The 27867-nt window shown below is 45.0% G+C and overlaps 1 protein-coding gene across 4 annotated transcripts in view; it reads left to right on the forward strand.

Moving 5' to 3' along the window:
- The first annotated feature begins 200 nt into the window (after positions 1-200).
- The window catches only part of LOC125328121 (exocyst complex component 3-like protein 2), a 39981-nt gene continuing 12314 nt past the window's right edge, over positions 201-27867 (forward strand). The window contains exons 1-9 of one of the 4 annotated variants that reach the window (XM_048308369.1): positions 201-301; positions 693-835; positions 3646-3771; positions 4117-4415; positions 17686-18280; positions 19923-20040; positions 23634-23708; positions 25844-25944; positions 26943-27035. In XM_048308369.1, coding sequence (XP_048164326.1) covers positions 17817-18280; positions 19923-20040; positions 23634-23708; positions 25844-25944; positions 26943-27035 — 851 coding nt within the window. In that variant the 5' untranslated portion in view covers positions 201-301; positions 693-835; positions 3646-3771; positions 4117-4415; positions 17686-17816. Of the gene's footprint in view, positions 302-692; positions 836-3645; positions 3772-4116; positions 4416-15823; positions 16334-17685; positions 18281-19922; positions 20041-23633; positions 23709-25843; positions 25945-26942; positions 27036-27867 lie in introns of those variants that run through there. The other 3 variants (XM_048308368.1, XM_048308370.1, XM_048308367.1) reach the window with 3 other exon arrangements.

The following is a 27867-nucleotide window of genomic DNA, read 5'->3' on the forward strand; positions in this document are numbered from 1 at the left end:
CTGCAGGTGAGAGATACCAGTTCTGTGCTTCCCTGAGATTTGACAGCATTCAGAAATTTGGATGACAACTTGACTTCCATAACTACAAAATGCCTCTTTGGCAAAATAGTTTTCTTGAATGGCATGCCCCAGTTCTGTATTCAGCTCGGCACTGTTTGGCGGGGCTGTTTTGCGGGAAGAGATAGCTTCCTCCTCCTGCAGTTCATTCAGATCCAGCCAAGAGAGATGTTGGGCATTGGCCTGAGGTGGCACAGTCCTATAGCAGTCCTGGCTGCTCTTGGTGAGAGGCAATTCTAGCAATGTAAGTGCTTATTTCTTTTAGTTGCCCCCTACTTTGGTGTCCGGTAGTGACAACCTCTGAGCCCCTTGGTGTGACAGTAGCTTTGGTCACTTTTGGGAATTTGGAACTATTTGCCTTTTCATGAGAGGGCTGAGATAAGCCCCAGGTCTGAGCTCCTTGAATCTGAGCTTACTTGAATCTTTTCCATTTCCCATTAACTGTGGAGCTTTAAAAGTTAAACAGCAAGCCTCTTCAGACTCTCTTCTTTCTTTGTTACTCTCATGTTCGTTCTCATTTCAGCTCCCTAAGGGGAAAACCAAATGTCATTTGTAGTTCTCTGCTGAGTATTACATTTATTGCCCCCGTCTTGCTCTTTTCAGAGCATGAACCCAACAAACCAACTTCTTATCAGTTTGACAGGCTGTGACTGTTGTCCTGGTGACTGGTGTAGTTGCACTATCAGCATGTACAGAAGGCAGAGAAAGAGATGCCTCAATGTGTGGGTGTAGCTGTGCATGCACGTGACATGCCAGGAAGTCACTGGGATACGTGCAGGTAAGATCCAAGTCTTGGGCTATGTATGTGAAAGATGAAGGAAAAAAAAATGGAGAAGCATGCAAAGTTAATAGCTATAAGAGAAGAAATGGGGCTGTGTGTAGGAGTTGCAAATGCTCTGCTCTCCTCAGCATCTGATCTATGTACCCATAATTTAGTGCATTTGTATTTGAGAGATACTTGCCTGCCAGCCTGCTGTCTTTTTCTACCCACTCCATTTCTCCCATTTCTTACATAGGTTTATGGACATGAGAAAGAATAATGTTAGTAACACTTACGAGTCACATTTTCTGTCCAGACACAGCATATTTAACCCATTCATACACGTGTCCTTGACAGCATCGACTCCAGTTCACTAATTACTCACACGAATCAACCAGACTGATTTTTGCAGTGCCCTGTCACAGATTATCTCCTAGGTGCTAACAGAAAGCCCTGCTTTGAGCAGCATATGATCCAAATGGATGCCAAGGAACAACAGATGGAAAGAGATGGGTAAGGGAGCACAAAGAAATAGTGAGACATCATTACTCAGCACATAGGCAACAGTGTCAGCACACCAGCTGCCTAGTGCTTGGGACAGCTTTTGCAGGCTATGTGGTGTGTTCTTGTTTTAGTATTGGCTGCTTCATGTAATTATCGTCAGCTTTCAGCCATTGAAGAAAATGTGGCATGGGTAACCTAGATAAAACAGATCCTGGCTTGTACAGGCTATATGTTATTTGGGGGATAAGTACTTATTCAGGTCTTCTACAGGTGAAAGGATTGTGAGAAACCTGCCAGTTTCTGTCCTGAGTGGGGACAGCTTTACCCTGCTGAGAGGAAAGTGGGGCACAGCCCAGGGGCTCGTGTTCTATGTGTGGTGCCCTGGTGCTGTAGCTGTGGTTGCTATGGGGAGGGAGTGTCTGGTTAATCCCCAACCCAGCTAACCGTCCATGGCTAATTGAGAATTGAATATGTTCGGTTTACTGTAAAATCTGGGCTTTCTGGACACTCATTACTAAGGATGACTCCACATTCACCAGTGAGTTCTGCACTAGATGCAAAATCATGGGAAGACATCTGCTGCCTGTCTTGTTTTGCTTGTATATCTATGTGCCCAGCATTACCCTTGCCTGGGTTTGCTTATCTGTGACCTACAGAGGCCTTGCAACAGATAGGATGCTCCGCGAGACCTGCCAAATCTCTGCTCACATCTGTGTACTCCAGACAGCCTGTGGGGGGGGGCGTTTCAGTGGGACACATTGCAGGCAGGAGCTGATGCAGCAGATCTGTCTCCTCTAAGGCAGTGCTTCAGGGCAGGCTGTGTTTCAAGGGTGGTCAGTAGGGAGAAGGGATAGGCCTGTGAACAACATTAGTTGGACCCTGTGCCAGGAGTCCTGGTGGGATGTGCCACATCTTCTGGCTGATTGATCAGAGCTCTGATGACTAACAAGGAGAGGTTTAAATATGTTGTGGGATGGAGCTTCTGTCATGTAAAATTCATGGTGCTGGCAGGCCATTTTTAAATAAAACATTGCCCTCTCTGAAAAAGACACAAAGTCTTCATTTCATGCTTGCAAAAAAATAAAAAAGAAAGAAAAAAGGGATATTTAAAGAATGAGTCTAATGTGATTTTGAACTTGGTCTCCCAGCAGCTTTGTACTGGAATGACACATGAACATTCCCATGAGGAAAGGTAACAGTGAGGGGAACATCATTTTGGTGAGAGGAGGAGAGGACTGGTGCTTTCTGTTTAGCAGGAGTAGAGGAGTTGCATTTCTCACCTCTGCACCACCTTCAGCTTCTGGGGTGGCTCTGTGACCTTGAGAGACACCATGCATGGTGCTGGTGGGCTACAGAGCAGGCCTGCACCAGCTCTCCTGTTACAGCACAGCTGATAACCCAGCTCCCGTTACACCTTTCCTTCTGCTTTTTGTTGGCCTGTGCCTATTGTCCTGCACTCATTAGTACTTCTTCTGTTACCAAGATCAGACTGTTTTCCTTGGGCTGCTCATAACTTCCATGGGTGTTGTGAATACTGAAATTTCTAAGGGACTTGTAAAAGTCCTGTGTACCTTGAGCAAGTAAGGCGTGATTATGTAGCCCTTCCTTTGTAACATGAATTCTTCCTCTTAAGGGAAGCCAGATAAATGAGGAAGAAGCTATTGTTTGTTGTTACAAAAGGCTCTTGAGCTAAATGGGACTCTGGCACCAACTATTGACTGTGTAATTTCTGAAATGGCTGCAAATCTGTTTTTGCCATTAAAGAGTGCAGTGAATAATTGCTGCTTTCAGTTCTTTTTCAAGGGAGTATTAGCCTGCTGGTTTAAACAGTAAGATAGAGAATGCATGTGTAATTATATAAACATGTACTGATTAAGTATATGGGAATTAATTGATCCCCCCGAAAATATGGTTACAGAAAATTCAGTGCAACATCACATGCGAGGTGTTGCAGGTTATAGACAGCAGAAGTGTTCTGTGTGTGAGTATTATATGAGGGGTGGAAAAAAATGGAAAATTTGGGGTATAAGAAGCTGTCTTCATAATGTTTGTCCCAAACCAGTGGTTTCCCCAGGAGCAATATTAGAAACATGTGGCACATCAATGTTAGTTGAATGTAGTGAAGCATGGCTAACCCTCCAGCCAGCTTGTATTAACCAGGCCATTCCAGCTTTCAGAATATGTCCCATGTTCTTAAAACACCTCTGAGCATTCCTGAATATCATTCTTGCTCTCTGCCTCAGACACAGAGTTGAGTGCCCACGCTGTGCCATGTGTAAGGGGCCTGCCCTTTCCCTGTTCATTTGTGCTGCTTCTCTTTGCAGGATAACCTGCTGTTGCCTGCCCTGCATGGAAGATGTAGTTTGTGTAACTCCATCTGCAGTGTGTACCTGATGCTCTGTGGCAGCATGGTCTTGCTGGAGGAAGAAATGTTATTTGGAGTTTGGAAGGTGAGTTGGATCTGCTCCAGTTGTCTTTGTCTCTGCCTGTGTTGTTTCTTTTGAAGTTCTTGTTCCTTTTTGCAGGTACCTAGATGGTACCAGCAGTTACCTGAGGGAGGCAGGATGCTTGGGATGGGAGCTTCAGGGCTTGAGATCAATAGCAAAGGACAGATGAAAGCAACTTTAATGAATTTTAGTCTGCTATGTGTGGTGGATTGCCAAAGAGGCACTTGAGACCCCAAAAGGCCCCTAATTCTGGGGCAGCAGGTCTTGGGCAGAGACAGAGACAGAAAAGGTGTCAGCAAACACCAGACTCTCCCAGCCAGCTCAACCTCTTCCCTTTCTCTGTGGCAGGAGAAGATTGTCCCCATGCTTTCATCCTCTCAGCAGCAAATTCCGATGTTCCTTGCTCAGCTTTGAAACCAAGAACCAGAGTTGTTTCCCAGCTGTGCAGAAGCTCTGGGCTGATGGTAATGTTCTGGGGAGGTGGGCAAGGAGGATTCTATGTGGAACTTCCCTCTTGCTGAGGTGACTCACCCTAGCAAGCAACTCTTGCCCATTCCATTGTGTGATCTGCAGCCCATCACAGCCGTGACTCATGAGCCATACAGCTGACCCTGCTGTCCCAGATCACATACATCTGTTTTTTTCCTGTGAGTGGAGACGGGTGACGGGTTCCTGGGGCCTGGAGACAGGTTCCTGACATTCTTTGTTGTGGTTAATTTCTGGAAATTTAGGCTGTGGTTCATCTGCTCTGACATACACACATTAGTGCCTGAGCTACGCATTCTGAATTCCTTCTGCTGCTGATGAAGAGAAAGAGGCAGTGCTGGTGTGCTGCTTGAATGGCCTATTTTAGGTATCTGTATTCACTTGAGAGGAAGGACAGTGCCTGTTCCCGTGTCTTTTTTCTGCTTATAGAAGTACACTTCTTCACACTGGCCATGGCCATGCAGTTTGTGGAAAGACTCACCTCCTCAGAACTTGGATAGTCTGATGACTTAAGCACTGGGCAAAAACTCTGGATTCCCCAGATAGGCCAGGTGAAAGCCAGGCAAGTAGATATCTGGACACAGAAGGTGCTGGCTATAGGGGCCCTCTCCCCTGGCTTGTTTGTCTGATGGATATCTGTCAGGGTTGTGACCACTAACCTGCTGAATGAAAAGCTGGTGCAGGGTTTTGTTTCCTTGATTTGTTTTGTTTGTGCCAAGGAGGTAAGAAGAGCTCTCAGAAAATAAACTTGAATCTCTGGACAAGTTTTCTGTTCACTGAACTGGGTTCTCCTGCTGACTTTTGTCTGATTGCTGAGGTCTTGGGTATACCCTTTCAGGAGTTGTGAAGATATGCATTTTCTTTTATCCTTCCAACTCTGCCTGATTCCCCATCTCCCATGACCCCTGGCATCTTTTCTGCTCCATATCCTCATCCCTTTTTACCTGTGTCACTGTCTTGCTTTTTCATAGTCTCTCCGTGTTCTTGTCTGGTTTGATTTGCTCACTGCTGCCTGTGCTTTGTTTCATTGACTGCCAAGGCATGCGACCTGCAAGGTCTCTTGATAGTCTGAATTTGCCTTTTAAAAAGAGGCCCCAGATCTCAGGAACCTACCCAAAGAACTAAAAAAACAAACCACCCCAAACAGGACAGACAGGAAAATATACAGTGGATCTTTCTGTGTGCTCATAAATAAAAGTCAGACAATCACATGGTTTTCTAAAAGTAACACCCATAGCAAGTGTTTTGGTAGGAATAATACTGACCTAGTTTGCATGTTGCCCATGTGCAAAAAAAAAAAAAAAAGTTGGTGAGGAAAACCCATTGCTTGGTGGAGTTTTTGCATTTGCTGAACCAGATCTGAATTGAGAGGTGATTAAACAGCTCTTATAGTCTCTTCTATGGACAATACTCTCGGGCACATGGTGTGACTCTTGGGGATGTCCTGTGCAGGGCCAGGAGCTGGACTTCTTGGGGGATGATTCTTGTGAGTCCCTTCCAAGGCAGCATATTCCACGATTCTGTGATTCTTGGTGGCCCCTCTGGAGGTTTCAGAGGAGAGGGGCTGGGGGAATTCTCACTTGCAGCATGGCCCACAGCAGTCACTTGCCTTCTGTGTAGGCTGGATGTGTAAGTTGCATCTGTGTGGTGCAGTCAGTGAGGGTCCACATGAGCAGAAATCCTCTTCTGCCACCTCAGTCTGGGATGTTCATGTCTGCAGAATGGGCAGAATACCTCTGTGATCTGTGGACCTGAATTCGGGTATGCAAGTTTAGCTTTCTGTCTTCATCTGTGGCGCAGATTGAAACATTTTGGTATTGAAGGAAATTACCCTTGACTGCCCAGCTCCTGCCCACCCTGAGGACTCAGTCTGTGCTCCTGTCCTTGTCCCTGTGGCCAGCACTGCAGCATAGCCCTGGGGCAGGAGCTGTACCTTGGGGCACATGAGAGAGTTGCCCCTGCCTGCCAAGTCCTTCTCATCCCATCTGAGTGGATGTTGTTCAGGCCCTGGCCTGGACCTGGAACTGCTCTCTGTGGGCAGCTCAGCATCAATGACAGCAGTGACAGCAGCCATCAAGGGCTGGTATCAAGGTAGCACCTGTCACAGTGATGGACACCCTTGGATTTCCTGGAGATCACCCTCAGAGATCAGTGGTCTTTTGAGTATTATTGGTTAATATGCAAGATTTCTGATACAGGCATGTGGAGTGGCTGTATAGGATAGGATCTCAGGGAGATGAGGGCAAAGTGGATCAGCAGCAGAAGCAGGATGAAAAGGTCCTTTCCCCAGGGCTGACCCAACTTCCTATCCCTCTGAGCCTACTACTATCTTTACGTTATTGAGTGCCACAGGATGCACTCCCCATGTGTTGGAGAGCCGGCAGAAGGAGAAGTGTCCTGCATGGCCCACCAGTAGGACATGGCATTGCCTCGTTGAGGCCTCCCTAACTTCCCAAGGGTAATGGATGTACTGTGTTTGCAGCTGGATCCCACCACGACCTGGCAGTGTAGGGCTCAGCAGCCCTCGCTGGCTCATTTCCTTTTGGCATGATGTGAAGCAGCAGTCCTTGATCCAGCACAGCCTCGCGGCCGGCAGGAGCTGCCTCCGAGCTGCCGGAAAGCTGCAGGTGGCCCCAGGGCAGCTTTGGCCACCCCGCAGTGCGGGCGTGTCCTCCACAGCTTTGGCACATCTCTGCCTCTCCACGGAGCCGTGGCTGCCTGGCCTGTCACATGTGCTGTAAGGAGGGCTGTAGCCCTTTCCAGACTCTGAAGTGAGAGCAGAAGTGTGTTGGGGAGTGCTTTGTGGGGATACGGATAGAGCTTTTATGGCAAACGGATGCCATCACTTTCCCTTAAGTTTATATCCTCTTCCTTTTTTCCCCCGTCTCTCATGATAAGCAATACATGAATTTCTGACTCTGAGCAGCCTTGATACTAGGAAATGCTCTCATTCAAGCAGAGAATCTAGGTCAGCTGCTCATAAGAATAGATCAAGCCTTCATTGAATGCAGCGGACGGACCTTCAGCGGGATGGGTTTTTCCCTGGCTTGTTTTGTTCATAGTGAGCTCCAGAAGTTGACAGACATTTTGTGGACAGCAGCTATAACATCTTGCCAGCAGGCTCGAAGCTTTACTGAATCAGTGCAGCACAGGGGAAAATCAATACTATGAGGTATTAATTGTGATTTTAATTATTTTTAACCTAAGGTAGGGCACTCAGTAATGAAGGATCTGTATCTGTGGTCAAGACGATCTGATTTGAGAGAACATATATTATAAAAATGGAGTTTGAACTTTTTCTCTCATTTTGCACCTATAAATAACTGCTCTTACATATGGCATCTAATTATTTAATTGTATATGCAGATTAGATAGTCATTTACATGCTGTCATCCATGACAGCAACTAATAGCACTGGCAGTTATTTCCAGGAACATATGGTAATGCCAAAGGTTTTAGATATTAGTCAGTACCTGCCATACATATCAATATTGCTCCCCATCTCTTCCTTTCAAAAATGTTAGAATAAATTAATAATCACAAGGTGAATCTGCTTCTTCTTGGAACTGGTTGCACCTCAGAAGACCCATTGTATTATATATTTTATATGAAATTACAGTACAGCTTGGAGTTCCTGATTTATCTGGGTGTGATGGCTCCTTGAGACTGGAAGAGGAAAGAAAATGTTAATACGTTTTTTCTCCATTTTATTTACATATGCAGAGTGAGGGAAGGCAGTGACAGACATGAAGGACTCAGGTCCCACTTTTACAAATGGGATCTGTAGACTTTTTTATCCAGAAGATGTTTTACAGCTCTTTGGCCTTCCTTTTGTGTAGACCTAAATGTTTAACCATGGTAAGGTCAGTAGGAATCAGGGCTAGGGACTGCCCAGTTCCTCCTCTTATCCTCAACAACAAAATCAGCGCAGTCACCTTTCTCCTAATGTAAACCAGGTTTTGAGCATGAAAGCTTGTATTTTTGCTGCCATTTCACTTGTTTTTCCCACATGTATAAGGTATATTGAACTGTGAAGAGTGGGGTAACAGCCAAGGAGACCTCAGTGAACATATAACCATTGCTGGGCTTGGAAGCTCCACATTAAAAACTTGTGCAGAAAATAACCTTAGTGACCAAGGCAGCTGCCTGAAAATAGAGTGATTCTGTCCTGTGTCAAGATCAGCTGTATTGACTTGGTCGGCAGTTTATGTCATTTTCAGAGGCTGTTGACTCCAAGGCATTTGTTTTCATGTAGCCATGGAGCGTACAAACACCACTCTGCACCAGTACTTCCTGCTCACTAAAGAGATATGTACAGGTAAGAGGCTGAATATTCTCTTTGAAACAAAAGGAAATTGTCACTTACTTAAATCCTTTGTTGGAATGTGGCCTTAATGCTCTTTTTTATTAATTTTCAAGAGTCTTGGCTCTTGACAGCCAGTAAATAATATGTGCTGGAGATCTAAGGTCATAACAGCGCATATAACGTGCTTGTTCATGATGGGAAAAAAATAGCAATTCCTTTTTTAATTTGCTCAATAATTTAGAAACATCCTTACAAGTCACCTAATTTTGGATCCTCGAGGACCACATCTTTCTCCTTTGCAGGGAGAATCTTTCTGTGAGCGATGAAGGAGGCAGAGTGGCTGTGAAGGAGGCGGCAGAGGAACTGTGCCAGCATGCTGGCAGTTGGTGCTGTGCAGCTCTCGGGAGCTGGGGTAGAGTCTCTGGATCTTTATATAGTGCTCCCTCCACTCTGCTGAGGCGTGGGAAGCAGTGGAAAGATGAGATATATCCTGATACTGACAGCAGATGAATGCATTACAGATACTCTTCCCTTTCCTTTACCTTGCTGGTTCCTTCCTCCCCAGGTTTTGCCCACCACAGACAGGAATGAGTCAGAAAATGTCGAAGACTCTTGGGCAGCTTCCACATCATGAAACAGTGCTGAATTTTCTAGTGCCATTTCTCTTCTAAATGCTTTTCTGGTTTTGGAAGAAAACCCAGTGATGCAGTGTAAATGTTTTATCACCATGTGTTTGGGAAGCCTGCTTTATTCAGCCTGAACTGATGCTAATAAAAATTTAATGCTTCTCTTTGTGCTCATGAAGAGTTCCTCCCCAGGGTATTTTTCTGAAGTAGTTTCAGAAGATGACTAGCTCTCTCTTAGGACCCTTTTGGGTGCCTCTTGCTATAGCAAGTCCTTCCCTGTAGCTAGCTAGCTCCAGTGCTAAGATTGCAAAAATCTCTCAAAACGGACCTTTTAACAGTGTGATTTGGCACCTTCTTGGATATCCTGAGCTTTACCAGGGCTAGTGGCTAAACCAGGTTGCTGCTCACTGTGGGGTGGGAATGGAGTTCTTGCTCAGGTTGTCCAGAAGTGACAACAGGAGATGCTTGGTGCAGAGCATTTCTGAAGGTTGTCTATACAAAAGCTGATCTCTTTTCTTCTAACTTCTCTCCTAAATAACCTGTTCAGCCATGAGGATAAGGGCCCTGAGTTGTATTGTCAATATACCCCACCCCATACTAATAAATGTATTAATATATTGATATATTAATACATTACATATTAATATGTCGATATGGTAATATATAAATCTATATTTATTCAAATATATTAATATATCAATATGTCCCATCCAATAGCTCTTTGGCAGTGCAGGTGCGTGGGGCATTCCTGCCTTAGTTTGTAGCCAGACACACTTGCAGTGAATGTTGAGTGGAGAAACAGTTGAATTTTGATATTTTGTTAGTATTGAAATGTGCCTGGCTCCTGTCAGAAGTCTCAGGGTATCCTGGCAGCTGATCTGTAGTTATAATTTTTAGCCTCCAGATGGTGTCTGGCAGATGTGCCTGTGGAGCCATGTCAGTACACTTGGGGGTGAAATACTGAAGACTGGAATTTACACAATCACTGGCCTCTTGTGGCAGCAGAAAAAGCATGCAAATGATGTCATGTGGATTTTCAGTCCCAAATCTCAGCATATGCTGCTCTATGTAGGGTACAGATGTGTGTAGGAAGTTTCCTGCGAAGCTGAACCTAAAGTTTTTACTTCTGGAAAGAATTGATGTGAAAATGCACAGAGGAATCCTGTCAATCTAAGGCAAATGAAGAGACTCAAAATTTTAGGCTTGTCTGTCCAAATGTAGATGGAATATTCATAATACAAACTTTCCAAAAAAGCCCCACTGCATAAAACAATAGATCATCTTGAATGAGACATGACAGTTGTTGAGGTAATGCATTCTTCACCATAGTAGCAAACAATATGAATTATTAATTTTTTAAAAAAATCTCTTTCCATTCCTAGGACACTAAACAGCATTTAAGTTGTAGATTTCCTCTGGCAAAGCTGCCCTTGGAACCTTCCTTGGATGTCTTCAGATAACTCGTAAGATTAGAAACCAAGCTGTTGGGTGGCTGCTCTTCTAGGACATGACCAGATTGGCAGCCTGCAGCACTGTGGTGTTTTCTGTGGCAGAAAACTTTCCTGAAGACTAAGTTGCTACTCCAGAAAGTATTGCTTTAGTCTTCTCTTACTATGTGGATTAAGATATTCTCAATGCGAGGATTTTAGGGCCACTTCAAACGCCCCTATTGCTTGACTCTGTACAGTTCATCTTTAAAATTTTGGGGATTGTGTGTTTTATTTATTATTACTACTATTGTCATTGTTGTCAAAAGGGGAAGCATCTTCCTTAAAGCAATACTTGTTTCATTCTGAGAAAAGAAAACAGAATTAGGCAAGATCCCCAGGAATTAGCTAAAAATATTCTAAAGGAACAGCAAAGTAGGTTACTAATTAAGTGAAAATTGAGGTCAGTTTGAAATTGGGTCCTCACAATCAGAGGGAAAACAGAGGCAGTGCAAATTTTATATCACATCCAGTGTTTTGTTTCAGTGTTCAGGGCAGGGGAAGGAGCAGTATCCAATTCTTCGGAACTTGTCCTTAGGACTTTAGTGTGGTTGCTGAAGGTGCTGGGACCATGCAGCCTCTCTGTCAATACACCTGCCTGTCCTCGCCTCATAAACCAAATTCCTTCAATTTCAAACAAATCCAGAGAAGGACAGAAGTCTCAGATTAACTTCTTCAAAATTGGATAAAAATCAGTGGCTGAGCAGAGAAAAGCTACTCAAGCAAACACACTCAGGAAGAGAAAGGAAGAAGCTTCCTTCTTTCCCTTTTTCTCCAAAATCTCTGGCCTGTTTGGGGTAGCACAGATCTCAGATGAGAGATTGCAGCCTGGCACCAGGAGTCACTGTAGAGAAGCAACTTTCTTTCATCTGTTGCTATAGGAGAGGCCACTTGTATTAAATATTTGTGCTGCTTTATTTGCTCTTGCACACACAGAGGTTATTTGGAGAGTACAGGGATTTGCTGAGCAACAGAGACAAGGAAACCATGTTTGTGTATCTTCAGACTGAGCTGCTGGGTGGAGTGTCTGATGTGAAATAAAGGCTGAGTTCATGCTGTGTTTTCTTCCTTAGCAGGAGCAGTGAAGGTCTATCCTCTCCTCAGACATGTATGTTTACAAAGTGTGTAAGGATGTACTACTTTGTGTGGGCCACCTTCTGTCAGTTGGGTTAAAACTGGCTTTAAAATTGGTTAAAACTGACTTAAAATCCACTCTTGTGCATTAGGGCAGGGGATCACATGAATACAGAGATACATGCAACCTCTGGCTGTGTTGTCTTGCTTCCTTAGGAAATAAGAATTAATTTTCCACAGGATGATAAACCTCTAAATGTGCACAATAGACAAAGTCACCTCTTGCATATGACTGTGATGGCAATGCCAGCTGCAATGTCAAATGTGAGGGGGAGGTGCTTTTGTTTTGTTTCTTTGTTGGTTTGTTTGTTTTCTCTCTCTCCAAAAAAACTTTCCTTGCTTGGAATAGAGACTTGCTCTTCTTTGATTGCTGATGAAATCAAAGATGCTGTGTGTGAGTGGAGGAGCACATTGTCAGACTACAGCATAGCTTCACAGAGTGGTTTTGCATGGATTTGTATCCTAGGGAGCCAACATCTTTCTGTGCCATACTCTGCAGGTTTTATCATCATAATTAATATCCCTTTCTGCCATGTTTCATACCTTTGGTTCAAAGTGGTGGAAAGTACCAGCATGTTCTGGAAACAAAAGAAGGAGGTGAAAAAAACCCCTTCTCTCCACATACTGCAGATCCACCTGTCTGTTAGGACCAAGTGTATTTCATATAGCAGATGCTACTGAGCACAAAGTTTCCATTGTCTGTGCCTGACTGTGTTCGCATAGTGTCCCTGCAAAGGAAGCAGGGGCATCACTGCATTGCTGGAATTGGAATATTAATGTAATTGGACTCTTGCAAAGTCATTTAATTTGTAGCGCTAGTAGTCTGACTTCATCGGATTAGCATCCAGACCAAACAGCTATTTTTCGAGTCAGGCACACAGTCCATTTATTATGACGAGGTTTTATCTATACAGGCAGAAGAAATGGGAAACAGCAAGATAAAGAGTTAAGTCAACAGAGAAACAATATAAAAAATTTATCCAAGATATTCACTTGTTTAATGGAAAATCCCAAAGACAAAGGAGTTACAGTTTTTCCAAGATAGGAAGACAGAGTCTCAGTGATGTGGGGAGGCTGTGGACTTTTCCAGGAACTCCAGGCAATGAGGGAAACTCCTGAATGCTGGGGATGTTCCTAGGAGACAAATTGCTCCTCTTTCACAGTAGGCATAGCAAGGGTCATGGCAGGGAGAATGACCCTGCTAGAGGACATCCCACTGTGGATAAATGGAGGCTTTGAAACACCAGGAAGGAGAGGGCTGGCTTCCAAGAAGTGGCTTTGGAAGAAGAAAAAAGTTGTTTGGTACACCTGACAAAGGAGTTTGTTCAGAAGCAGAACTGTCCCTGCTCTTGGTCCTGTGTCCTTGTGGTTTCCTATTGCCCTTCTTTCCTTGGAACGGCTCCCCTTGTGTGAGTATCTCAGGAGCCCATGGAAGGAGCAGATAAAACATGGCTGTGCCCCAGTTCATCTGCTCAAAACAATGGTTTTGGACAGCAAACAATCCCCTTTGCATTATGTAAACTCTTAGTGAAAAACCTCTGTTCTAGTTTGGTCTCAACACTTTTATGTAAAGGTGTAGCTTCCCTGTGAGCTCTGCTTGTCTCAGCGTAACACCATCCATGGGAGCAGTGTGGTAGATGATGTTCCTAGAGACTCAAATCATCCCCATATTTTAAGCGCAGAATTTTAGCCTGAGCAGTAAAATAACATTAGAGACAGAGGGCAGAGACCTGTACACCCTGCATGTACTGCTAAGGCACACAGGCCCAGAAAAGCAGGCTGCTGGTGGCCTCTGGGCAGCTCCTTTGTGGAATGTCCCCTTCTGTGAGAGCGCATTCCCCTCAGTGACAATGTCCTTCAAGCCAAAGCAATTGTGGGCAGGGGGTGCAGAGTGGGTAACGATGGATTGCTGCTCCACTGGGGCATCACCTCCTGCTGCTGCTGGGCTCAGCACCCTCGGCCAGACTGACCACCCCCATCCTGCTGCCCCTTCACAGGATGCTCCTGGACTGCCTGCTCCTGGAGGCCATGGCCTGCCCTGCCTACACACACTGGTTGCCCTGGTTTGTGAGTGAGGGGAAGGCAGGACAGAGGAGCCATCTGGGTTTTGGTGCTGCAGTGCTCGGGTGGGCTGTGCTCTGAGAACACTCTCATCTTGGGGAGTGTCTGACATTCCCTTGATTGAGTGGGTCAAGTGGTTCATGGAGGAAGAGATGGTCCTAGCCTCAGGATGTCTGTCCGTCTCTGCAGTCACTCCTCACTTTCCACAGGCTTGTATTGTATTCCCTTGAAAGAAACTTTCTGGGAAAACACAGCAATTCCCACACATCATGTTGCCACGGTCTAGGGCACGATCTGCAATTGTGTGTTCAAAATCTGTGTACTGAAGAAAATCTTGCCTTCAGGACTGGTGCTTTGACATCTAATTTCTTTCCACAGAGAAGTCTAGGGAAATGTCTAGGTTTTTGTTGGAGACAGGCTTGTTGGGAAAAGTGAAACATTAAACATATTATGTTAGAATTTGCATGGGAAAATATTGCTGAAGGGTTTCAGCATGCCTGGAATGCTTCTCTCAGTACTGACCCTCTTACTCCGTCTTGTATCCATATACTGTGCAGCTATAACATTCCAAATGAAACATTTTGACTTCTGCTGATTGAAAATTAAGGTCAAAATGGAATGTGTATAAAGCCTCCTAATTTTCAACTTTATTCACAAGCTGGGAAAACACTGTATTTTGCAACCTCAGTATTTCCTACTGGCAGCAGTTCAAATGTGTGACCACTGCTGGAATTTCTGTTTCTCTTTCCAACTGAAACGTATTTATTTCCTCCTCCCTATTGTTACTAATGAATCAAATAGCTTTGTGATAACATGCTGGTGGAATTAAGCACCGATAAAAGAGCCAGGACAACGTAACATTTACTTGGTTTCCAAGAAGGAAACTAGTGTAATTTTACAATCATGAAAATGTAGAAAATCTTGGAAGAAACTGCAGGCATTAAACGCAGAAATATGAATTCACATATTTGAAACAGTCTAGATGATGTGTGGAAAAACCACCCTCTAAATTCTTATCCCCAAAATCATTGTTGCATAGTGTATGGTTTTGAATCAATACAGCTTGTAATGATTAATACAAACTGTCCTCAGCTGATGAAAATCCTCAAGTTCTTGATTTAATCTTTATGATAATGGAATGGAGAATTAAACCCAGTTTGTAATTCTCTTGCAAGGATGGTGTGGTAAGGACAGCATTTCAGCTTCTCTCCAAGTCCTCACAGAAGTGTAGGGACTTTAAAAGAAATCTATTTTAAATGCAAGCTCCTGGATTTAAAGGATACTTTCTGTGGAGGAATTTTTTCTGTGTTTATGGTCAGAACCTTTAGCAGCCCAATACAGACCTCGTGCTAAGCAGACATACATCCCCTTTTTCTTTACTTGTGGATACTGGCTGGTGAAGTGATCCATATGTGTGCATACACACACACACACACACACACACATGTATATGGTGGATTGCTGCAATGTTATGCCATTTATATCCATGTGTGTGTATGTAAATTTAAAATAATACATAATAGTGTACATAGTTGCTGGAGTATTGCACATTCCAGAAGGCTGAGATCACTCATCTCCTCTGAATGGTGTTATTAAAACATGGAACACCCATTCTCTGGGCCTTTACATCCCTGGTGGCTAGCGCTAGGCTTGCTGGGAGGTGAGGGAAAAACTTTTCTCCAAACCCAGGTGTAATCTCCCTGCCAAGGAAAAACTCAGGTGCAGCCTAGGCATGTGCAGTGGGTGGAAAAGGATGTGTGCTCCATAGAAACTATTACTAATCAACTCCCCATAACTGATAGGATTGTCATCAAGATAAATGGCAGTGCAGGGATGTTTTAATAGTTTAGAAAATGCCAAAAATCCCCCTGGCTTTCCCCCAGTGGTTGTGGTTAGATTATGTATGAGGTTTCTGACATTATTTTCCTAGAAGAGGGAAGGATTACATAAGAGGGCTGGAAGCCTATAAAAGTGTCCTCACTTGGCACGGACAGGAACCAGGTTAGACTTTTTCAAAGGCAGCTGAAGCCTGTAGCTGCACAGAAAAAAAAATAAATCAGAAGAAGAGAGAACTTCTTTGGGAGATAGATACTAAGATTACTTTGCATAGAAGTGTTTCTCATGTTTTCTTCTGATAGTATTCCCAGTTGGACAGAAAGCACCTGAATCTGCTTGGATCATGAGGAAAACAAAGTATTCCTGGGCAGCCTTCGTGGGAGGAGGCAACAAGAAGGGGGAGAAAATGGCTGGGGAAAATGCAAGAATACTGCCTGAGGCCACACATGAGGAGAGAAAGAAGCAGGAGGTGAAGAGGAAAGGGAAATTGAAAACCTTGGCAAACAAATTGCTGAAGACTGTGGTTGGTGGGAAGGAGACAGTGGAGAAGGCTGGTGCTGAGGATGTGTCAGGGAATTTGCTGAAGATATCGACCGGTAGGAAGGGAGTTGAGAGAAGGATGCCTGCAGGTAACCTTGAAGTTATCTCTGGGTCCAGGCCTGGATCTTCTCTGCCCCTCCCAGCCCCGCAGGCTCTTGTTTTTCATTAACTTCTGGATTAGGTTCTTTCCACTCTCCTCCTCCCCATCCTTGTCCTGAATTCTTGTCCCTTCTGAACCATACACTTGCTACTCTGGACTGTTCTGTATTTCACTTTCCATTTGCCTCAAAATGTTTCTCTTTACTGTTCTTATCTTTATCCCTGCAAAGACTCCTGATGTGTCTTGTGAGAAAGACGATGTACGTGTGACTGACACCCCATTGGTGTGACTGTGCTGTTCCTCCACAGATGGGAGGGGGAGGTGGGTTGTACACTGGCTGGTTGTGCCAATTGAACATCTCCTATGTCTTGCATGTATCGAGGCAGGACAGGTGCAGTTTACAGACCCCTCCTGAATAACTTGACAATTGCTTTGCTGGAGATCCTTGCCTCATCCCTTCTGCATTTCATGTCATGTTCGTCCCTCCAGTCCTGTTCAGTTTAATTCTTACTATATATATGAGATGTTTTCATAGAGGAAAGGTAGGAAGGATATAGGTAAAATATAGTGGAAGCTCATGCTTTTTCACTCTTCACTATACACCCAAAGTTGCATCCTGAATTATTTAAGTCCCACTGCTTTTGGCTTTACCTAATTTTCCCTGCATTCTCATCAAGCTCGATTTGTCCTCTGGGCTCTGTTCCAGATACCTTTGGACAAATCTTAGCCCTTCATTGCTCAACCTTGTAATCTGCAAAACCCGTGGAAAAAAACCCTGCAGCTCTGTGCAGCTGTTGTGAGAGTACATCTAACACTTGTTGGTTCGCTGAATGTGCAAGGTAAGATACTTTGGAAACAAGCAACACTGAAAAATTTCCTTCCAAGGGAGCTTGCAGCACTTTGGTCCTGCCAAGGTTTCTGTAGAGGAAGCAGAGAATTCCTGCCAGGCTTGACTTTCAGCTGTTGGCTTGTTCAGAAGATGTCCTTTCTTTAATGCTTTTCTTCTGGACAGAAGGTACATTTCTTAAGGAAAGACTGTAATTAATGAACCTTCATTGCTCATGTGAGGAGGTCTCTGGAATGATGACAGAAAGCTGCAGACTAATCTGCAGGCTTGGTTAACCTGGAGGAGAAAGGATGAAAGAAATTTAGAAACAAAAATGTGCTTGCCCTGAGGAAACTGGGAGATGCTAGTGCTAGACCTTAAGTGGGCTGATCTTGAGTAGATCCTGAGGAATTGCAGGATACATGTAAACTAGATACTTCATAACTTGGATATTAAAGTGATGGGTCCTATAGGTAAGTGGACAAACAGCAAGTTGTGTTCTTTTTCTGTTGCAGAGGAAACCATCTGCAGATTAATTGAGCAAGGAAAATTTCTGGAAGCTTGTAATCAAATTTATAATCTGGATCATTCTGGAAATGATGGTGTGGGAAAGTCTGAATCACTTTATGCACTGCTGGCTGAACGAATGTGGACTGTAGTGGGAGAAGTGCTCAGTGGAAGTGATAGGATGCTCCTGGAGCCATTGCAGTCAGTGGGGGAATCACTGAAGTGGGAGAAGCAGAAGGAAGCAGAGTGGCTTGGCAACAGCCGAGAGATGGAGTCTGTTTCCACCTGGAGTCCAAACTTCTGGAGAAAAGATCTGGAGGAAAAACTAACGCAGTACATGGCAGCCCAGATTCCCCTGTTTAGTTCTTCTACTAACACAGATGAGACTGCACTAAAACAGCACCTGAGTCATCTGGAAACAACATTTCTCCCCAGCCTGGAGCACAGGAGTGATGTCTTCAAGGAAGCAGGGCTGCTCGTCACCTATGCCCGCTGCTGTCATGCCTGTTTGTGTTCTCACCTTGCCACACTTACTGACAGTAACTGTCTCAGCTTCAGCCAATGTCTTTTAATTTATGAATGGAGCATTAAAATGTACAAAAGGTATGTCTGAGGGACTTTTTCCTTCATTTTTTCTGTATCTCTATTTTTCATGTCTGAGAACAATCCCTGCTTCCTGATAATGCTGTGATGATCAGGATTCTTGCTGAGTTTAGATTTGCCCACTTGTCTCTTTTATCTACTGTGCTCTCAGAATCAGAGCCTTTTTTCATTGCAGTACTTCCTCTTTCTGAATCCTTAATACCACATTCAGGGTTTACCTAGGGTGGACAGGTATTTCTCTGCCTGTTGGACATGCACAGTTTTCTGCTTTATTGAACAATTTCTTTCCTTGCATCAAGCCTTTTTTAGCAAGATCCATAATACCCCAATTACCCCAGAGTAATTTTCCCTGGTCTTTATGTCAGCATGGTACGCTATAGATTTCTCTTGTTCTGCCCTTGGTTCTCACACTGCTTTATCTGGCTTGTAATTTTTCCAGTTTTTTCTGTATTTCCTTCATTAGTGTTCAGATCACTAGAAAAACATGTAACAGATCATTAAATTCCTTTCCAAGTTTGGGGAAACAGATATGGCTTTCCCTTTGATCTGAAGAGTGGCACATCTGGGACCTTTTGGCCCAATGTGAATTCAAAGTCTGTGGGTGTCATCAAAGCCTGCAACCTTCTTGTGATTTCTTTTTTTATGGTGGATGAGGCGTTTGATTCTCTGTGTTTGTGGTTTAATTGCTGCTTGGCAGCTCCAATCTACTTATGCCCTAATAGTTCTCAGCCTTTTTGGATTATTTGATTGCTTTCATCCAAGCCTACAGCTTCTCTGTTTCTTGTATTAATTACACTTATAAACCCTTGAGTAGCTCATAAGCAGTTTATCAGGTGGGCTCTTCTCCCAGCCAGCTCCTGAAGGAGGGAAGTAGTGTGGTAGGTACTCACTGGCCATCATCAGGCAAGGGGTCAGGAGTACCACTTGCTGCTGCTTTTAAAATGGTAAAGCTTTGGAGTAATGGATTGATGAAATATTGAAAATTTAATAAAATTGGAGGTGAAAAATTATGTAATTTAAATATATAAAGGAAAGTCAAATATAGGAAAAAATGTATTATACAAATGCTGAATTCCTTCAAGAAAAAAAACCAAACCAACCAAACAAGTAAGACCAGTAACTGTATTAGTCAGATGGCAGTGAAAAAAGTGGAAATGAGAAGATTCTAGACTTCAGCATTTGATTTTTCCTGTCTAAATACAGTTAACCTCCATGAAAGCTCATGAATAGATGCAGTTGTCTTGGTATATACCTGCTTCTTATTCCATTCTGAGAGACTATGTGACACTTGCAAAATTGTGCACCCATGCAAGTGTGCTTGGGAGACTCTCCCCAAGCCTAAGGAATTCAGCAGCAGCAGTGAGGGAAGGGGAGAGGGAAGCAACAAGCAAAAATCTTAACTTGGGCAGCACATGTAGGAAGAAGGAAAAGAAACAGCACAAAAGAATAGCTGGCAAAAGGCCATTGTAAAGATCATCTACTGTGCTGTGGCTGCCCAAGCATGACAAACACTGCTGGGTCCTTGCAGGACACCCTGTTTGCCCCGTGTGAGGCCGTGGTGCCAGGCAGGGGGTGCCAGGCAGGCTATGCTGTGGACCCGCAGGAAGCTGCCCTCTGGCTGAGCTCTTGTTTCTGTACACAGTGGCAGCCAGGCGTGTGAGAGACCCGGGCACATCCCCCAGCACAGCCTTTCCCTTGGTGCGCAGTGCCTCATGTGGATTATTTTGAAGACTGAGGAAAAGTTACTTGCAATCGCACTGGTAAGAACTCAGGAGTTTTACCCCAATCTGCCTGTTCTTTTCCCCAGGTCCTAAATTAAGGGGTGCCCTTGTTAAATAGCCAGCTCTGCTCAGGCATGTGTGAGCCCCGAGGTCTCCATCTTCACCAAGTTTCATTGCAGAGCACAGATGTGAAGATCCATCCCTGCTGCCAAAGGGATGCTGGCCTGTCCTTGCTCCTCCTCAAGGAAATGCTGCGACATTTGCAAATCTCTCTTCGTTCCACTGCTGCATGTTCAGAGAGCTGCAACCTGCTCTGCTCAGAAGCGCATTTATCTGAAGGAAAGGGAGACTATGGGTGAAACCCACTTCCATATTGAGGGCCATTTCAAGATGTTGTTCATCTTTTCTCCATCTGTTAATGATCCCATCATGTGCAACAGTTGGGGGGTTTTTTGCAGCCCCTTTGCCTCAGCTGTGCAGGATATTGAGGCTGCTAAGTCTGTCTGTGCGTGGACCCCTCACAGTTCTCTCCAGCCTACTGAACTGACTCTGCTGAGGTTAAAGCAAAGATTATTTCCAGAACTCAGCACAACAAAATGTGCAGCTGGTGCCCATCCAGCAGCCCTCTGCAGAGAATCCTGCCTTGTGATCCCACAGGTGACCCCAGCCCTGAGGCTGCAGTATCTCTTTCTTCTCTCAGCAAAGCTCCCCCTTTGAAGAATTCTGTTGAGACATGTGGAATACAAATGAAGCCAGGAAGATGTGTTGTAGCAACGGGGAGTTCCAGAGGAAACCATGTTATTTGGAAAACTCAGCGGGGCCTCTTTTATTCAGCTAAAGCTGAAATGAAACTGCAAGAGTTACCTCACTCAGCTCTCTTGCTTTCCATTTCCACCAGCCCCTGGGGAACAGAGGAGGGGAAATTCCATGGCAAACTGCTGAATCATCCCAGGGAAGGTACTCTAAATTGCACAGATTTTCCTCAAGACTTATTCCCTGAGGGAGAACACGAAGGTAGTCACAAACACGGGAGCAGAAGTGCCAGCTGGTGACAATGTGCTTAAAGCCTACTGGTTTCAGTGTTTAAGTATCATTATGGGCTGTTTCTAATCATTACCCTGGAGAAGACCACGTGTTATTAAGCTCTTTTTTTATCATTTGTTTCAAAGAAGGAGGTGACTTAGGACAGTGCCACTGAGGTTATCCTAGAGCAAGTCACTAAGTCATTGACAAGCCCTCAAAGAGGCTGACTAACAGTGATGGGAAATTTAACTTTTTTTTTTTTTTTTTTTTTTTTTTTTAGTTCTCTCTAATGTAATAGCTGAAGAATGCTTTTGCTTAACCATGGGCTTTCTGCTTTCCTGATACACTGTGTGCTTAGCAGACTCACCTCAATCTGGTAGTGGTTATGAGCTCTTGTGCCATGCTGCCCTGAGTTTTCATGCCACTTTGGATCCTGAAGCATTGTAGCTCTATGTGGTGCTGCATTGTCCAGAGAGAACAGAGCTGGAAGTGCTGGACAGTGTAGCACAGCATTGCCCCAGCTTGCTTCAAACCTGGCCAGCTTGGGACCAGCTCCAGATTCAAGCTAATGAGCTTGAGTGGACATAAGCTGACTCCATATGGAAAAATTATTGATGTCTCTTCAGCTCAGTGGCACATCTTATAAAACCTGTTTTATCCCTCTATTTTTGGTTCTAGAGTAATTCAGCCCTTCATTATGCTAATATACAGGAAGTTGCTATTGAGCAAAAATCCTGTCATTATCTCTGAACAATTGTCATATATAATTGTGACTAAACCACGTGGTGTGTGTTTTGCCACTTCAATGGATGACTACATTTTTCAGAATGAAAAGATCCTGACCAGAAAAAGTCATGGTCTGCTTTGCTTATGAATACCTGGCTTATCGCTGGGTGTGGCAGCTTGATATCTGTGCAAAGTAAAAGCACTTGAAACAGAAATGAGTGGTGAGAACTGTGACCATATCTGAAGGTGCTGAGATCTCAGATGCCACATGGAGTTCAAAACCACTTCCAAACTCCAGTGTGGGGAACTTGGTCATCTCTGCATGCAGGAAGCATTCCCCTCAGCCTGGACACTCTGGGGCAAGGGAGCTTTGTGCCTTTGAGGTTGCAAAGTTGGTGAACTGAAAATGCTGATGCAATTGACTGGGTTGTCAGTCTGTCACTTCTGCCCTTGTTGTACTGGGGAATTTGACATGAGTGCAAGGCAGACCTTCCAGCATGATGCCAGGGTTCATTCTCATGCTCATTTACACTGACTAGCAAAGGATCGCTTGGGTCTGTGTCTTCTCCCCACCACCCCTCTATTTTTTCAAATGGACAAAAGGAGGACTGAGAAGTTCATGTTCTGCAGTCAGCACAGGTGTACTGACCATCCACGGATCTGAAGCCTTGCAACATTTTGGTCAGACAGGAAGGAACAAGAAGGAAGCTGTGCCTGTTTATGACAGCAGAAGTTCTGGTCCTCTCCACGTTGGAGCTTTGGTGCCTGAGATGCTGGTATCACTACAAGAGCTAGGACAAGCAAGCTGTTTCTATTTCAGACACATCATCTGATCCAAAACAACTAAGTGCTGCGGCTCAACAAATTATTAGTTGCCTTGCAGTTCCTCACTAAGCCCTGCTTTGTCCCCTTGAGGGGGGGTAGGCTCGAAGTGTTTGTGCAGCTCAGCTGGGATGTGCTATCTCAGCACATTGTGTTCACACATTTGCTCACAGTCAGGTGATGGCACTTGTGAGGAAAGGAATTTTTCTTGGTTGTTTGCAACTGCTTACTTGTCTTTGATTAACACTTTTCAGTGAATATGGGAGAGCAGTTGTTTTGAATATACTTTCAATTAAATTCTTCAGCTGACAACCAAAAATTTCCTAATTCATCAGCCAGAAAAGAACAAAGACAAAAATGGGAGATCAGACTTTACATTCCTTGGAGGAAGATTCAGAAATGAAATAAATAAGTGAGCCAGTCTTTTCATTTTAAAGCTTCTATAAAGGTCAGATCATGTTTTAAGCAACAAGCCCTTTCTCTGCAGTGTTAGTTTTGTTTTTACAGTCATTCAAACTAGCATAAGCCAGCCAAATCTTGGGAAATTTCCCATTGTGCAGCCTCATGGGGCCCATCTCACCATGACAGTAGCTCTAAACACTAACCCCTCTCCTCTTGGCATTCACAAGTCCCTGGCTCAAGCAAGGGAATGGTTTTAATTTATGCTTGCTGGTTTCTGCGGGTGCTGGTTGGAGAGAGGAAGGGTGGAAAATCTCAGCTACAGTAGCTGGCAGCATGGAGATGTGTCTAAGCATTGTTTTGCTGTGTGGGCGCCTTCATTTGAGCTAAGCTAACTAGGGAAGGCTGTAGATAACCCAAGCTGACACTGGGATGAAAGAAAGCTGCAAATCATTTAAACTCAAACAAACAATGTAGAACAAAACAGAACAATGTTATTAGGTCAGCTGGAAATAGCCAGGCTTTGGGTTAAATGAGACAGCCAAAAAAATAGAAGCAGAACTTCATCTAGTCCAAATGCATAATGAGAGGCTGGGAAAGCTAACTCATTATGAATGCCATTGTATCTAAACTGTACTTTTTCATTTTCTTTTGTCATTTAGAAGGAAGTAGGGAAAGCCCTGAAAGAAGCCTTTGATATTGGGAAACCCCCTTGTGCGGATGCTGCAGTCATTGAGGTAAACGGGGGGGAACTGAAAAGCTCCCATACTTCAGGGCAGTCATGTTTTTGCACACAAGTATGTGGGTATTTGGCAAGACTCAGTTTTGCATGTCTCAGGCTAAGCTCAATGTATTAAAATCCTGCAAGCTGGCTGCCATACTTAAACTGTGTCTGTTTGCTCCCAAACATGTTTTTGTCCTGGGCATACATAAGGAAAAAAAAAGCCTTACTAAACTAAGGATAAGCCTGAGCTGATTCAAGCTGAAGCTGCATTTTCATACAGGCACCTGGATCTTCATGTAACCTTTTGGCAAGTTGTGGTGTATCTTACCCAGTCTGCCCTGTGTGAATTCTGCAAAGTGCTTTTATAAAAGGGGAAGAGCTGCCGAGCTGTGGCAGGGCCCCATGTCTGGCAGTGCAAAATGCAGGCAGGCTGCTCCCTGCTTGTCCCTGCTGAGACTGCTGCCCTGGTGGATCAGGCAGAGCAAGGGGATTCTGCAGAGCACAGCAAAGGCAAGTGCTCCAAGAGCATTGCAGGAGCACACCCTGCTGATTGATGAGCAGCACATACCTGTGTGGGCAGTGGGTGTTTGGATCAAGACCGGCAGAAGGATTAAAATAAATCTTGGAGTTTACATGTGGGCTCAAGTGGTGCTAGAGATCAGGGGCAGGTTGTGGGCTGCCATGACTGTATCTTTCTTCTCCACTTCCACCACCCCAGCGGCAGTCCCATTTCAGGTCATGAGAGAGGGAAGTAGTTCCATGGTCCTTTGGGATGGCAGCAACCTCAGGCTTTGGAAGCATTGCAGATCAACAGCAGCTGGTTTTCCTTGTGAGGATACAGCTTTAGCTGGCAAGCACTGGCTTTTCTGGCCAATCCCAAACCCAGGCACCAAATGCAGAGCTCACAACAGGGACTGTTTCCTCCTTGCCTTGCCCTGCACCTGCTGGAGCAATGGAGTAATGATGTACCTGTGCTAGGGGGACTTTTAGCTACCAAGCTGTTTCTTTTCCTGCTCCTGACTCACAGTGAAAAATTTTCTAACAGGAACTAGGACAAAGCCTGGTTTGAATCCCCTAGTCCTCATATCTGTAACATCTGGCCATGCTTCAGCATGAGCTGTTTCACTGTGTTGTGTATGCAACTGACAGGTTTGAATGCTCTAGGGTGGGTGATGGAAAAGCCTGGATAAATAGGAAAGCCTTATGAAATTACCACCTCCTCAATTTTCTCAGGCTGACACTTAAGCTTCAGATAGAAAATGAACAAGGTGTCATGGAAACTCATCAGCCGTGGTTTTCTGACACTTTGGGGTGGTGTATTTTATCCTGTCCTTTTGGGTGAGCTTTTACATCTGTTGTAAGCAGTGGAAAAAACCCTTCATGGTGTGAGGCACCCTTTGTCCCTGGCTGAAGAACACTGGGAGAGCACAGCATATGGGTCCATCTGTCTCCTTTTATCCATCTGGCTCTCCTCCCCTTGCAAGCTTTTGTTTCCACAGAGCAACTAATGGGCACCATTAGGTTGCCACCTGCTCAAGCCAGCCCAATATGGGGTGAATTTTGAGCTGTCTGGCATAGCCCACCTCCTGCAGACACCTGGGCCACCCAGCTGGGGTCAGTGGGGCAGGACATGTGCAGTAGGGTTTAACACACAGCTCTGTGTCAGGTGTGAGTGGTGGTGGCTGGGAAGGTGACACCTGCCCTCTCCAGGCACCCCATGTAGAGACCCTGGTAGAGGTGCAGGGCACACAGTTAGATCTGTCTGACCTTCTTTTTAGTGGCTGTACCGAAATTTGTCTGTGAGGGTGAGTCAGATGGAAGCACAGCTGCTCCCACAGATGGCAGGTCTACGGATGAGCTGAGCTGCCGGGCTGGATGTGGCCAGCAGAGAACATCTGCAGGGACAAGCTTTTCCCCAAGCACAGGCCTGCTGACCACAACAAAAACAGTGGTAGCAAAGGTGTGGGGTCAGGCATTACAATCAGGTTAATGAAAAATACATCTATTTCCACAAGGGCTCTCAACTGAAGTTGTTGCCTAGAGGGCAGAGGGATTTGCTGCAGGGTAAGCAGTAGGATGTATTCCTGTTCACTGCATAGGGAAAAAATGGCCCTGGCCAGTTCTCTTCTCACATGTTGAAATCCACAGATACTAACAGAGAAGACAGAGACTGCCAGGCAAGTCAGTGAGAGCCTGAGCGAGAAGGTGGAAGCTGAGTGCCTGGAGGAGTGCCTGAGATTCCTGGAGAGGTAGGAAGGATGCTGTTTTCTTCCTTGGTGACATTCTTAATGCTCAAAAGAAAGAAACCCTGATGAAGCAGCTGGTGATGCTATGTTCACCTGGATCTTGATGGCTGTTTCCCATCAAGCTGTTACTGGAGAGACAGCACTTCACTGCTGTTTGTGTCCTCAGTATTTGCTGTTGGACTAAAGCTGAAGGAACAGAGTGCATCTGGACTAGCTGGGACAGGATAAGGCCTTGGGGGATGTTCTGAAGCGGCTCAGACCTTAAACACACCTGGGAAGAGGGGCAACCATGTGTCCAGTACCCAGGTCTAGACCTTCCTACCCTGGCTGTGCTTTCCAGGCACAGTGTTTTCTGCTGGCTCCATGGGAGGGTGGGGAGCTCTGCTCTGTCCTGGTTCTCATAGGAGAATGAATGTCTTCTCATCTTGCCTCTCACCACTTCCTCTGACTCCCTTCATCTGCTTTTTGTTCTTGGGTATTTCTTTCCCTGTGTATCCCCAGCAGCAGAAAATGCCAGGACTGTTGGTTACAGGTGGTATTTCAGACGGAGAGTTGATTTAAGATCCTTGACCCTCCACATGATGAGAGGAAGGAAATTCCTATAAAATGGAGTTGTTCAGGAGCTGTTTGTGAGACTGAGACTGACAAAGCAGTCGATAGACCTTGTGGGTTATTCATACATACTGAGACTTTGTTCTGCTGCTTTATCGGCAGAGCCTGAGTTGCTTCCCAGAAGGAAGTGTTGCAAATCAACCTCCTGCCTCTTAGTACCTGGCAGGGGTACCCAGGCAGCTCAAGGGCTCTCCCTGCCATTCCTGTGTTTCTCTTCCTCACCAGCTGGGCAGGGTAGAGACTGTCTTTGTCATGCTGTAGATCCCACCTTGGGGATTGAAAATGTGTGCTAAAAAGACAATCACAGAATATTTCTTAAGTTTGCTATTGCTGTCACACATGTTATGGAGCATGCCAGATTAAAGGTACTCTTTCCTGTTTTAATTTAGCTATGAAGATGAAGTAAGAAGCTTTCTCCAGCTTGATGGCTGCCCGCAGATCTGCACCAGCTTACGAGTCCTGGAGAATTGCTGCCTTCTCAGGTTAGAAAACAGCCTTGTGACATGGGGATCAAAATGAGTTTTCTGCTGGTCTGATCTCCTTCTGACTGTAGTATGAGGCCAACCTTGCCTCCAGCTGGATCTGGTCATCCAACCCTGTGCACACCAGCCTTTAAGCATGGAGGAAGCCAGCTGCTGTCAGCAAGACCCCTTCAGAGCTGTCCTGGCTGCCCCAGCAAGAGGGAGACTCAGATGGGGGCTGACTGTGGGTGACTGGCCAGGGCCTTGACTGCTGCATTGGCAGGGCTGTACTGCCACTTTTTGCCTGCTCCCAGGCCCTGCAGGTGCAGGGGCTGTAGCCATCTCCCCATTCTTGCACTGAACAGGAGGCAGGCAGCAGTGCTGTGTCACATGTGGGGACACTATCCTGACTAACCCTGCCGTGGGTTGTGATGTCGTTCCTTTCCCTGGCTTGATCGTCCTTCAGCAGGAAAGCCTCATAAAGGTTGTGTTGAGATACGTGTGCTAATGCACTTGGCAGGTGCAATCTTAAGTGCTTTGCTGAATGAAACTCCATGGAATATACCAGGCTCTCCCTGGGGTTGCTAGGAAGGAGGGAAGCAATAAAGCACAGAAGGGTGGAGGAGGATGTTTGAACCTACGAGCTAATTTCAGAAGCACTTGCAGCAACGGAGAAAACAAAGTTGCTTCTCTTCTTCCTGTGTAAAGTTATCTGGGGATCTCTGGACTCAACAAAATGCCAAAATCCAACATATGAACAGTGATTACTTGACATCAGAGCATTGTGTTGAGCCTAGGTAGCTGCTTTGTTTGTTGTATTTGCATGTTGCTGATGCTGGATCCTAGACTGAAT

Source organism: Corvus hawaiiensis, chromosome 6 (genome assembly GCF_020740725.1).
Source record: "Corvus hawaiiensis isolate bCorHaw1 chromosome 6, bCorHaw1.pri.cur, whole genome shotgun sequence".
Classification (NCBI taxonomy): Eukaryota; Metazoa; Chordata; class Aves; order Passeriformes; family Corvidae; genus Corvus; species Corvus hawaiiensis.